We start from the raw sequence: 13,581 nt of genomic DNA on the forward strand, positions 1-13,581 counted from the left end.
GTATCTACAAGGGATATATTCCTGGCCAGATTGTGGGTTACCTGAAACTACTGAAACAACCAAACAAAATTAAATTACCTGACTTCTGATCTCAACTTACCAGAGAAAAAGTCATTGAGAGATATCCTCTCAAAGAATTTGATAGGCCAGAGTTTCTCAAACTGTGCTCCTCCAGATGTTTTGAACTTCATCTCCCACAATTCCTAACAGCTGGTAAACTGGCTGGGATTTCTGGGAGCTGAAGTCCAAAATACCTGACAGAGCAGAGTGTGGGAAACACTGTGTTAGGCAATCCAAGGCAACATTATGGTAACTTCAAAGATAAGGATATTATATAGTTGACTGGAGGACCTAGCAAATTCCTAGAGGGACCATGTTTTTCTTGGGCATGAGTAGATGAAACCACAAATACGGGTTTTGTGTTTAAGAATTCTTACTGTACCCATTCAAAGTAACTTGAATTTGAAATAGTAGACCATAAATATATTTCTGTCTGCTTGTCTTGCAGGGGATTGCTACATCATTGGGGATTTTGGCTGACATCTTTGTCTCCATGAGTGAAAATGATTATGACCGTTTCAAAAATAATTATCAGTTTGATCTGGTAACTATTTGTGTTTTGAAGGCAAACTTCATTGTTGTGTCATTATATAACAGTTTCTTCCTAATGAAAGTAACAGTAGTTATTGTGCAATTAGTTTTCTATAGTACAGCTTTCCTTTACGTGACAAAAGACATATTTGACTTCCCATCAACCCAAGTCAGCATAACCATTGTTCACTAATGGTAATTGCGGTATAGAACATTTAAAAGGCACAAGCCTAGGAAAGGCTGGATCATGAAGAAGGAAAGGATATGATTTGTCACATAGTGCAGCCCATACACAGAAAAATATAATAATGTCTCACTTAATATTAAGGTTTATCTGCATACCTACAGCTATGGATTACAATGGACAGCTTTTTCTGCTAACCTATGAAGGAGCTAGACAAATTGATCAGTGGTCATCTAGCCTGATTCTACTCTGAAAGCAAGTATTCCTGATCTCAGCTAAAGGTCTTGTCCCCTGCCCCCCCCCCCCCCCCATTTTTAAAAATTATGTAATGTCACCTTCTCTTCAGATGTGTAGGACTATAGATCTCATCATCCCCACCCAATACATCCAATAATAAAAGCTGTAGATCAGCAAAACCTGGGAAGTACCTTAGATCAAACATATGTCTGCTTGTAAAGCATATTCTCTGCATGGTTTTTGAGGATAAAATACAGTGTTCCCTTTGAGTTTTCCCCATGAGTTTGTGACTGAATTGAGATTTAAATAAAGAAAGTTTAGATGTGTCCTTACCCTCTTAACCACAATGCTACACAAACCAGTGTTGGATGAAGAAGTCATACATTGTCATCTTAATCAAACATGCTTTGAAAAGGATAGAGTTCCCATAAAAGTTAAAGCACACTCACACTGGAAATTTATCATAACACCTTATTGTATTTTTTAAAATCATCATTTTCTGAGTATGGAAGAGATAAGAAATAGAAACCCTTTATTTATCAGTGGTGAAATTTATTTTATCTTATTTTATTTAGGTTTTATCAGTCATCAGTCATTTGTGGATGAGACCAATTCCTAGCATTTAAAATTAAGTAGTATTGATTTGGTTCTTACACCAAATTTGAACCTGATTAAGTCAGATCTCAGGCAAATTGTCATTTTTAAAGGTGAGATAAAAAGATCTGGCAAAATAAATCAGCCTAAACTTACATTTTTGTCTTGCCATTTCAGCAAAACCTCCTTAAAGAGTTTGACCATCGTTTACTTTCAGCTGCTGAAGCTTGCAAGCTGGCAGCAGTCTTCAGCCAGTTTACCCCTCTGTTTGTGCTCACAGCAATGGTAAGTACACTATGCCAGACTACTCTTTTCTCTTAGTGCTAACAAGGGCTGGAAATTCTTTGTGATGACTTGCCCAGTTCAGAAACAATGTGTGAAATGTAAGGAATCTGCATTTTGCTGTATTCTATCTGTTCATTAGGAATAGTTATTTACTATTCACTGTTTGATGCTGCCTATAATGAATGTGAAAACCAGCACGATGTACTGATTTGAGTGTTGGGCTAAGATTTGAGATTCATATCCCTGATCAGCCATAGAAACAAAGGGGACTTTGGAGAAATCAAATTCTCATAGCCTTAGAGGAAAGAGTGGCAAGCCTCATCAAGACATGACTTGAAGTTGTACAGCAACAACATAATGAATGCCAAAGCTAGTGTTGATTTAATTGTATCTTACTTAGAGGAAAGAGTGGCAAACCTCTTCTGGATAAACCATGTCAAGGAGACCCTGTTACAGGGCCACCATCAAGTCAAGACATGGCTTGAAGTTATACAGTAACATAATGTATAATGAATGCCAAGGCTAATGTTGATTTAATTGCATCTTACTTTAGAGTAAGAGTGGTAAAAGTTGCAGCTAAAAACTGCTAATTATGCTATTTATGTTTAGTTTTGTGGAACATAAATCATCAGGAAAAGGATGAGATGAGTCCAAAGTTTGACATCTAACTTTGAGATGAATCCTATTAATTTCATCTGCCTTTGACTTACAGAATATTCGTGGAACGTGTCTGCTGTCTTATAGCTGCTCAAGCGTCTGTCCTTCAGAAGAGCAAATGTTGTATTTGTCTGAAGCAAAAGAGTCATTTGAAATTGGTATTCTCAGTAAGAAGAATGAAGAACCCATCACCAGCAAACAGGAACTCCACAGTTTTGTTAAGGCTGCTTTCTGCCTTACAAAAGTGCACCAGCAACTTTATGGGGAGAGTGAGAAACTTACTTGGATTAACCAGTTGTGTCAGGATGCCTTGGAGAAAGTATATATTTATAGTCATTCAAGACACACTGGGCAGCAAGACAAAGAACAGCTGGCCAAGGATATCATGGGCATAATCATGTCTGTTAAGGAGCAACTGAATGTGCAGAGTTTCCATAATTCTGATGCCAAGTCTTACATTCCAGATAGCTACAAAATGTGCATTGACAAGCAGATTGTCAGTCATGACTTGAATTTTGAGAATGTCCTCAAAATACACTCCCAGCATCATGAAGCAGTCTGTGAGGTTTTTGAAAGTGCTTGCAAGAGCCGAAAGATGAGATCAGAAGAATGCAAAACGGGAGCCTGTATAACCACTTTGAAAACTGAAACCAGAAATGTAGACACAGTGTGTATTACTGAAGAAAAGTCATATCATGGAGGTGTGAAGATTCCATTTCCACAAAAGGCAAGGAAAAATCATGAGAGTACTAAGGGCCAAAAACGAAATAAATTAATCCGTAATGCTGCAGTAGATTATTCCCTTGATGAAGAAACAGAGTGTGAATATGAAGGTAGGAGTCAAAACAGTGCTGATGGCATTTCGGATGGTTCTCAAAACAGGAGTGAAATTTCCAGTTCACTGAGGTCATGGAGCAAGTTTTCCAGGTCAAGCTCCTCTTCCTTTAGTTGGGAAGAAATTGGTTGCAAGGCAAGTGAACTGCCCCAAGATAATATACAGAATGAAAAGATCAGTATGGAGAAGGAGCGAGCTTGCTCTCCAAAATTGAATGAAGATGCCTTGAGTAATGGAGTTACAGAAACAGGCCCAAATTTCAAACATTTGGAAGAAAAAATAGATGCTGCCAAAGAGCCACACAGTGATATCAGTAGTACCAACTTGATACGTAACACTGAGTCTTTGAGTCTTGTTACAAGGCTCAGTTCTGAACAAGATCCATTTCGAATTAGCATTTCCAGGACCAGGGACAGCACCAAGAACTCTGGTGGAACATCTTACCATAATCAATGCAGTGCTGGGAGTGAACATGGAGAAGATCCTGAATGTGATGAACCAATTGCTAGACATCTTTGGCCACTGGTTGATCCAGAAGGAGAAACAGTGGACACAGCTGATGATACCCAAATGCATTTACATCAACCTAATGATAAGATGACATCTACTTCCATAAACAACGATGTGTCTGAATATGACAATTTTGTCCTAAATTGGATTAACAAATCAACCCCTACCAGACCTAAACCTGGCTCATCTGAAATGCCTGATGTTGATCCCCAAGCAGAAACAGCAACAGAGTGGGAATATGTTTCTGATAGTGCCAGAAAGTCACTAGATAACCTTGCTGGCATAGATGTAATAAGAGAACAACAAAATTACAAACCTGGGACCACAAGTGTTCCTTCAGGGAGGGATAACAAACCATTAGCAAATCAATCTAGCTATTGTGCTGCAACCGAAGAAGGTGATGATGAAAAGCAAAAGGACATTTTGAGCATCAGTCACAGTTCAGGCTCCTCTATGAAATCATGGTACAAAGCTCCCCATTTTTCCAGCAGTTTTTCAGAACTGGGGAGTCCTTATTTTTTGAACTCTAGTGTAAGCTCTTTTCTTTTTATGGAAATGACAAAAGAACAAATCCTACAAACTCGCATTCTGAGTGATGATGACTACGCTAAACTTCTGTCAGGTGTAGATCACACCTGGTTAGTGGAAAGAATGAAAAATACAGGGCTGTTTAAGCCAAATGTGCGGCGTAAATGTCACTGTAAGTAGAAATTCCTAAAATTGACCTTTATAATGACTTTATTCTATAAATTTAGTTATCTGTGTGAAGGGAAGGTAGTTGCCTCCTAGCATTCCTATGACACAATCCCAAACATTTTTTTAAAAAAACACTCTGAAGTTATATGTAAAAGACATTTTTAGAAAAACCTCAAAATGTGAAAAAAATACTGTAATTGAAAATTGCAGGGAGAAAACTTCTGAAATAGTTCATTCTTGCTACAAAGTGAAATAAGTGAAAACCTATATTTTTTCTATACCGGGGTCTGTCACTTCTTCCTTTTCAGCTAAGAGTAACTTCAATGGAGCAATTTATTTAGAAAAAATACTAATCCAGGTAGGTTGGTACCCTTTCCCAATTCAGTGTTTTGCCTTAAATCTACATCTCCAAATCACTAAAATGGCTGCCTTTAATTAAGAAAAACAATCTGCGTATGGATTTCACCATCATGCATAATAATTGGTCCATTGACATGTCTCCTTCCCTTTCAGGACTATGCATTCCCTATATAGTTAAAATGTAAGATATGAAGTAATGGTCAGCAAGTTAATGACAGAGGGGAGATCTGAATGTTGTTCCCTAAGTTTTTAAAGAAATCAGATCTTATCCAAAGGTTTTTTTCAGGCACAAGAACAAGGGAAAATTGCTTTTCATTTACGCATCCTTATGAAGAAATCAACTGTAGTTGAATATTACTTTAACACTGGTGATGGGACAGTGTTATCTAATACATCTGTAGTCACCAGACTTGAGGGGATATAGTGTGGCCTGTATGACATACACAGCTCTGCTCTTCAAGACAAGGAATGGGAATCACTTGGTTCTGTAGGTGTTGTTGGGCTGCATCCTGGATGCCCTGGCCATTAGAGCAGGCATGGGCAAACTTTGGTCCTCCAGGTGTTCTGGTCTTCAACTCCCACAATTCCTAACAGCCAGTAAGCTGGCTAGGATTTCTAGGAGTTGGTCCAAAACACCTGGTGGGCCGAAGTTTGCCCATGTCAGCATAATAGCTAGTGGTATAGAACTGCTTTCCAATAATATGTGCAAGACCACATGATTTCTGTCCCTGTCCTTGCTGTTACTGCTTTTCACTCCGTCTCGTGGTCAGGCTGGTGGTGAAAGTAAGCTTCTATTGTACTATGGAATATCATGGGCTTTCACCCACTCCTATTTACATCTATTTGAGTCATTACTTTCATTGTTTTTGTGCATTTTTCCAGAGCATAGAAAAAATATTTTTTAGACTACAACACCCATAATCCACCAGCCAAAATGGCCACGGCTGCTTTGAGTAGTAATTTAAAAAAATGTTTATCATCTTGGCAATTAGAAACCACTTTACTTTGGAGCACAACAGAGATATCTGTCACTCTGCAGCATATTTTAAAAGAATACCCTCCTACTCTGACGCACTTCCCAAGCAATTTGTCCTGTTTGCCTTTCTGTTTATAGATGAAGCTACTGTCATACTACACTGTTGCAGTTAATGAGATTTTTCCCAGGTCAGGCTGTGAAAGCAAAATATCATGAGCTCTGTGACTCTGTCTGGGAAGAGACATTGAAAACAGGTTAGCTCTGCCGTTCCATTCTTGGTTACTGGTACGGAATAACCCCTTTGCTAAAGAAGTTGTCAATTCATTTATTTTATTTTCAAGCTGCTCTTCTTTTGAAATACTCCAAGAAATCTGGGCAGTGGACCGCTCAAGAAACCGCTGTCTATATCGGAGACTACCTGAGTGTGACCAAGAAAGGAAGACAAAGAGATGCCTTTTGGATACACTTTCTACATCAAGAAGAGACTCTGGGAAGGTATTGCTTGAATCAGTGTGACATTGTGATTAGTTCAGGCAGGAGAACCCCATGAAATTGGTCTGTAGTGGTAGAAAGGATCACAGCCCAGTGGGCAAGCACATGCTTTGAATTCAGTAAGTCCCAGGGGAGATCTCCAGTGTCTGCACATAAAAAGATCCAACGGTAGGAGATTAGGATATACTCAAGCCCTTGTCAAAGACCCCACACAGCTGCTATACTTCAAGTTACTGGCTAGATTGGGGCAGGGAACTTTTGGCCTTCCAGATATTTGGCTGATAACTCCTACATTACCTTATCATTTGGCTAGAGTTTGTGGGATTTGTAGGCCAAAGGTTGTCCACCCCAAGCTAAACAGGTGAATGGTTTAGTTTTGTAAGATTGCATTACCAATGAGATAGCCCTTACTCTTGTCTCCCTTTGGAGCTGAATGTCACACATATTTGTTTCTTAATTAAAACACAGACAAATCATTCCCACCATAGCTCTGAAGAGCTCAGTGATGGACCACCAAGCTATATCTTGATGCATCCATCTGTCTGTCTTTCCTCCTTCCTTCCTTCCCTCCCTCCTTTTTTCTTTTTTTCCTTTCTGGATTTTTATTATTGTCATTCAATTACAGGATAGCAGAGTATAGCAAAAAAGAAAGAACTTTTAAGATTGCATTTACAAAGACATTATTAGGGAGTAATTTTCACTGCAGCGATTTGAAAACTGTGCTCATAAAATATAATTAGGAATAGTCTGCTTACCTCAATGATTTTATTGAAAGAGAGTAAATCTCAAAATTCTCCTTTTGAGACTGACAAAACAAATTATTCCAAAAGATGCCTTTTGGGGGTCACTTAATTTAAACATTTCTGCTCTACCCCCACCCTCATGTTATATCAGCCTTAGGGATGTGGCTGGATTGTGTTCTACTGATCTAACTTTATAATATTTTTAAATTGTTTTATACTGTTTTGTGTGGTTTTTTAAATAGTTTTTAAATTTTTGTGAACTTTTTTTAATTGACTATCTCAGGAAGCCACATTTGGTCCTTCTCCGGAAGAAAGATGGCATATAAATTAAATTAATAATAAATGAATAAATAATAACATTTATCTACAGTATCTACTGTATATACTCTAATATAAGCCTAGTTTTTCAGCCCTTTTTTAAGACTGAAAAAGCCCCCCTTGGCTTATACTCGGGTGAGGGTCCTGGTTGGCTTATATTTGGGTCAGCTTATACTCAAGAATATATGGTACATTTATTATTTTTCTCTATTATTATTGGTATTACATTTATTATTTTTCTCTATTATTGTTGCTACTATTACATTTATTTTACTCTATTATTAATAATAATAATAATAATAATAATAATAATACATTTATTTTTTCACTATGATCTTATTATTATTATTATTGCATTTATTATTTTACTCTATTTATTATTACATGTATTATTTTACTCTATTATTATTAAAAGGATACATAAGCACATTTACATGGAAGAAGATGAGAATAATGATTTGATCGGAGTTGGACAGTCTTATCTTAAATTTGAGCTTTATGTAAATATTCAAAAAACATTGAACCTACTGATGCCTCAATTAATGTAATTTTATTGGTATCTATTTTTATTTCTGAAATTTACCACCCTCGGCTTATACTGGAGTCAATGTTTTCTCAGTTTTTTTGTGGTAAAATTAGGTGCCTCGGCTTATATTCGGGTCGGCTTATACTTGAGTATATACAGTATTTATCTTTGGCTGGAGTTACACTTAAAAGATGTACCTGTTCCGACTTACATACAAATTCAGCTTAAGAACAAACAGAACCCATTTTGTTCATAATGCTGGGACTTCTTGTAGTCAGATATTTTGCTAATCCCATCTGCTATCCAACATGGACAGAATGACGGGCTAAAGTAGCGAGTCAAGGGGAGCTTTGGTTCTTGCAGAGGATGCGACCGTATACCTGCCTCTGCAACAACCAAAAAAAGGCATACACAGCCATAAAATGGACTCACACCTGCATAAGTCACCAACAGCCAAAGTTTGTTTAGTTTTAAGGTAACAAAAAACTCTTTTTAGATTTTGATGCAACAAACTATAATGGCAGCCTCTCTTGACATTTCAACCAAATGGTACTTTATGGCTTCATACTATTGTGCACTACTCCAGAAAAAATATTAATAAATATACCAAATAAATAAATGTTTGTGTGATCTCGCCCTCTCAGATACATTGGTAAAGAGTACAAGGATGAGAAAGAGCTTGTTCACCATTTTAGTGATGTGGAAAGGCAAATGACTGCCCAGTACTATGTGACGGAATTCAACAAAAGACTCTACGAGCAAAAAATCCCAACCCAAATTTTTTACATCCCATCAGTAGTACTCTTGGTAAGTTAAAACAGAAAGCTGGAATGAATTCGGCTCGTGAAATAAGTAGAAATAATATGAAAGAGGCATACTTTCCTCCTCAAAACTGTAAACTAAAATACAAAGCGGATGAATGTTATTGTTTGGATTACAAATCCCAGAATCCTCCTAGAACCCGAGAATTATGGTCGAAAATTAATGAACCAAACTCTGTCATATGCTGTTCTTATTGTTTCTCTCTCTCTTTGTTCCTCAGTTACTAGAAGGCAAATCTATAAAGGGATGTGTAAGTGTGGAACCCTACATGCTGGGAGAATTTGTGAAGTTATCCAATAACACTAAAATAGTAAAACTGGAATACAAAGCCACAGAATATGGACTTGCTTATGGCCATTTCTGCTATGAATTTTCTCAAGGCACAGATGTGGTGGTTGATTTACAAGGTTTGTATGTGATGTCATCAGATTGCAGAGTTTTATTGCACTTAGAAAGGTTAACATGAAAATGAACAGCAAAGTTAAAGTACCTGCAAATGTAACTTTTCTCTATTTCTGTAGCTCAAAGAATGTCTCATACTTTTCACAATGTAAGAGTTGCCTTCAATTTACTGGTCCAAGTTTTTAATAGCATAGTTACTTGGCAGTTTGAAAAGTTAGTACAAGAAGTAATTCTTCCTGTATTTTAGATATGATAAACCTTCCAGCACTTTAGTTTATTGTGTGTGTTTTTGAGCTTTTCCATTTTTTGTTTTAATAAGATTATTAAGCATTCCCTCTATTTCCATGGGTAAGTTGTGTGTATCACTATTATGTAACCAATGCTGTACCATCTATATATGTGAAAGAACTCCAAGGTTTGCAGAATGACAGAAAATTTTTAGGGAAAGCAATCCAAATCAATCTATTGAGGACTAATGCTTATTGTTGCATAGGAGAAAATGGAATGGCATGCAGCACTTGGCTGCTGGTCCTCCTTGTTCTATATTATTTTTTCACTGGGCCCACCTTTCTACAACCTCTATACAGTTCTCTTTATGCATATTCCTAGCTGAATGGGGAAATCATGCTGCCAGTAATCTCTTGTACATGTCAGCACAGTACTTGTTATGCATGTTGCTACATTGACCAAAAATCTGTTGGCCAACTACATCTCCCAGCCTTCAACCAAACTTGCCTCCAGCTAGCAAGGCCAGTGTCCTTGCAGCCTGGAGAATTCTGAAAGTTGCAGTTCCAAAAGTAGATTTTTCTAAGCTATATCTAGACATAGCTAGTAGAATTGTTACTCTTTCTGTTGAAGCCCATGCATGCTCTCAAAATCTAGTCCATAAAATTGGGAAACTTAATCAGATACATGGGTGGCACACCTGTTGTGCAATAGGAAACACACACCTTCAGCACAGAATGGATGGAATGCATTAGATCTGTAAATATGTATTTTGTGTGAATTTTAAAACTTTTTTTCTTTTCAGGCTGGGTGACTGGTAATGGGAAAGGCCTCATTTACCTCACTGATCCTCAGATTCATTCTGTCTCTCAGAAAGATGCATCTTGCCTGACAAACTTTGGAAAGAAAGGGATTTACTATTTCTTCAACAATCAGCACACAGAATGTAATGATATTTGCCGCCTCCTTTCTCTAACAAGACCATCAGTTGAAAAACCAAACTGAATTTTAACAAAATTGAGGGTTTTTTCCAAGAGACTCTTAAGTTAATACACAACAGTATTTTCTGCATCACAGTATCCAATCCAATCAAATCACATTGTACATCTTTTAATGTATTGCAGTTTCATAATCTCTATTTTCTTTGTGCAATAGCAGCAATCCCCTAAAGTATCACCTTTTTAATGCCACTTCTCCCCTGACATAGCCATGTGGAGAGTGGGATATAGGATCATAAAATCATAGAACCATAGAGTTAGATGACACCACAAGAACAAAGCAGTCCAACCTCCAACTATGCAGGAACACACAATCAACGCACCTACAACAGTTGGCCATCCAGCCTCCAGAAAAGGAAACTCCACCACACTCCCAGGCAACATATTCCAAGCTGAACAGCTCTTACTATCAGGAAATTCTTCCTAATATTTATTTTGAAATCATAGCTAAGAAGTGTGTAGTGGTGGGGCTTTAACCTTTGTGCTTAGTAAAGGAAAATTGGTGTGTGTGCGTGCGTGTGTGTGTGTGTAGTGAATAAGAGAACTGGAATAAATAAGGCAGGTATATGGTTAGACATATGGTCAAACTCTTCTTTTTCAACCACCATCATTATCTGGTCACTTCTTGTTCCTGTTTTAGAGACTTCAATTTAAATCTGTCACCTTCTGTAGATCTGTTTAGAATACCAAGGGAGATTTCTTTTTTGCTCTGCTCCACCAACCATTGTCAGTCCTTTCCCTGGTCATTTGGTGGTGGGCTTGCACTCATAAAGTGGAGAGGAGGGGGAATGTGGGATTATACTCTTGCTTCCAGCTATGTAATATTTTCAGCCTATTCCTGGTTTGACATCCGCTCTCTTTGAATGTTTTGTGGAAAGGGTGCTGTCCACTGCCGTCAACAGAGCACGCCCTGAGTAAAAGCAGCTGCTGCTTTTCCTTTTTCTTTCACAAATTATGAAGCCATCTTTTGTGTTTTTAGATCAAAGCTTGTCATTCATGGATGTGACCTCCCTGGACTTTTGTCAGCTACCACCTGGAGAACTGGAAATAACCCAGAGCGGAATTACCCTCATTCACATTTTAAATATTCAAGGGGGGGAAAGTCTAACGTCACAGATTCCAATGGTCTTCCAAGCCCAAAGCCCAGTACCATGGGACTGTCACCTGCACAGGGCTGATAGAAATGAATGAGAACTACACAAAAGCAATACCCCTTGCACACTCTCGATCTTTTCTTTGCATTGGGGCTGGTGTATGGCAACTTTCCAGTGAGCTGTGCCCCTAATCCCCCCGCCCTTTAAAAGTACTGTCGGTGCCACTTTCCCCATGTTAAACAATGATGGGATCTCTCCTATACACCAGACATCTGTTTCATACCACCCTGTCATTTGGCATTCTTTTGAACAGATCGAAAGGCCATTTCACATGACCCTGGATTTGTGCCAAAATGTGGTTTGGCAATGTGTAGATGACACTTGTGCAGAGAAATTGTTGCATGCCTGCTTTATTGTGTACTTAGTTTCTCCAATGCTCCCCTCCCAATTTTGCTTTGTTGCTCTTATACCTTTGGGGTGGCATGGCATCATATGAGCATAGAAAAAAACAACATTCAAGATGTTGCACCCCCTTCAGAGAGTTGCCATATGAATTCAACTAGCAGGCATAATGATCAACTTAGGTAAGTGGTGGTTGTGAAATAATCGCTGTTCTAAATACCAGCATGTTGAATTGGCAGTGTATCTGTGATGTTCTGGACATGATGCATTAAATAAAGAAATTAAGGTTATTTTTGCAATGTACGATAAATATACAGTAGAGTCTCAGTTATCCAACATAAACGGGCCGGCAGAATGTTGGATAAGTGAATATGTTGGATAATAAGGAGGCATTAAGGAAAAGCCTATTAAATATCAAATTAGTTTATGATTTTACAAATTAAGCACCAAAACATCATGTTATACAACAAATTTAACAGAAAAAGTAGTTCAATACGCAGTAATGCTATGTAGTAATTACTGTATTTTAGCACCAAAATATCATGATGTATTGAAAACATTGACTACAAAAATGCGTTGGATAATCCAGAACGTTGGAGAAGCAAGTGTTGGATAAGTGAGACTCTACTGTATTGAGAACCTCCACAAGAGTGTGATACTGACAGGATTTGGGTTAGTATGTTCTTAACATCCACAAACCACCAATTATGGCACCTATTTCAGTAGAACTCTTGGGTCAACCACATGGAGTATTATTACAATCAAGAGAATCCTCAAGTACAGCTGTGTTGTTGTTTGCCTTCAAGTCATTTCTGACTTACAGCGACCCTAAAGTGAACCTATGTTTGTAATGTTTTTAATTTATTATTCTGTGTTTTAACATGTGCCGTTGGGCTTGTCCCCATGTGAGCCACCCCAAGTCCCTTTGGGGAGATGGAGGTGGGATACAAAAATAAAGTTGTTGTTGTTGTTTTTAACTATCATGGGGTTTTCTTGGCAGAATTTGTCCAGAAGGGGTTTGCCCTCGCCTACTCTGTAGCTGAAAGAGTGTGACATGCCCAAGGTCACCCACTGGGTTTCCATGACTGAGGATGGATTTGAAGACTGGTCTCCAAGTGTTCTAATCCAATTAAATCACTACACCATTCTGGCTCACCTGCTCTAAATGAGTACATTAAACAGCGAATTCCATATACTGGTTGTGTTTTTAAGTCTAGAATACCTCGCTGCCACAACCTTTGTGTGTATATTCTTTCTCTGAATTAGGAATTTAAAATTTGGTAGATCACTTCAGAATAACTGAACTGCCCCAAACAAAACAGCTTTGAAAGTATGAAAAATAATTTGCTTACCTGTCACCTCCTAAAATCAACATATAAAGTTGGAAGAATCCACGAGGGTCATCAAGTCCTACCCCCTGCTATGTAGGAATACAAATAGTCATGTCAGATTACCATCAAGCCTCTGCTAAAAGTATCTCAGCATTGGTGGCTGCTGGATCTGGTTTGGGGGTTAGATAATCTGTCTGGGATTTCAATATAATTTTTTAAGGAGTTGCCCAACGATGAAACTTTTTTGTCAGTAGGGTTCATCTTTGATAGGTCCCCCTGAAGTTTAGCTACATTCAGAATGGC

At 38.0% G+C, this 13,581-nt stretch overlaps 1 protein-coding gene across 3 annotated transcripts in view; it reads left to right on the top strand.

The window, feature by feature from the left end:
* Nucleotides 1-13,140, top strand: part of alpk1 (alpha kinase 1) — a 71,678-nt gene extending 58,538 nt beyond the window's left edge. Inside the window, exons 8-14 of one of the 3 annotated variants that reach the window (XM_008112098.3) lie at nt 509-604; nt 1,784-1,891; nt 2,604-4,593; nt 6,267-6,420; nt 8,649-8,811; nt 9,047-9,233; nt 10,259-13,140. In XM_008112098.3, coding sequence (XP_008110305.2) covers nt 509-604; nt 1,784-1,891; nt 2,604-4,593; nt 6,267-6,420; nt 8,649-8,811; nt 9,047-9,233; nt 10,259-10,458 — 2,898 coding nt within the window. In that variant the 3' untranslated portion in view covers nt 10,459-13,140. Of the gene's footprint in view, nt 1-508; nt 605-1,783; nt 1,892-2,603; nt 4,594-6,063; nt 6,421-8,648; nt 8,812-9,046; nt 9,234-10,258 lie in introns of those variants that run through there. The other 2 variants (XR_010006964.1, XM_008112099.3) reach the window with 2 other exon arrangements.
* Nucleotides 13,141-13,581: the final 441 nt, after the last annotated feature.

This window comes from Anolis carolinensis, chromosome 5 (genome assembly GCF_035594765.1).
Source record: "Anolis carolinensis isolate JA03-04 chromosome 5, rAnoCar3.1.pri, whole genome shotgun sequence".
In the NCBI taxonomy this organism is placed as follows: Eukaryota; Metazoa; Chordata; class Lepidosauria; order Squamata; family Dactyloidae; genus Anolis; species Anolis carolinensis.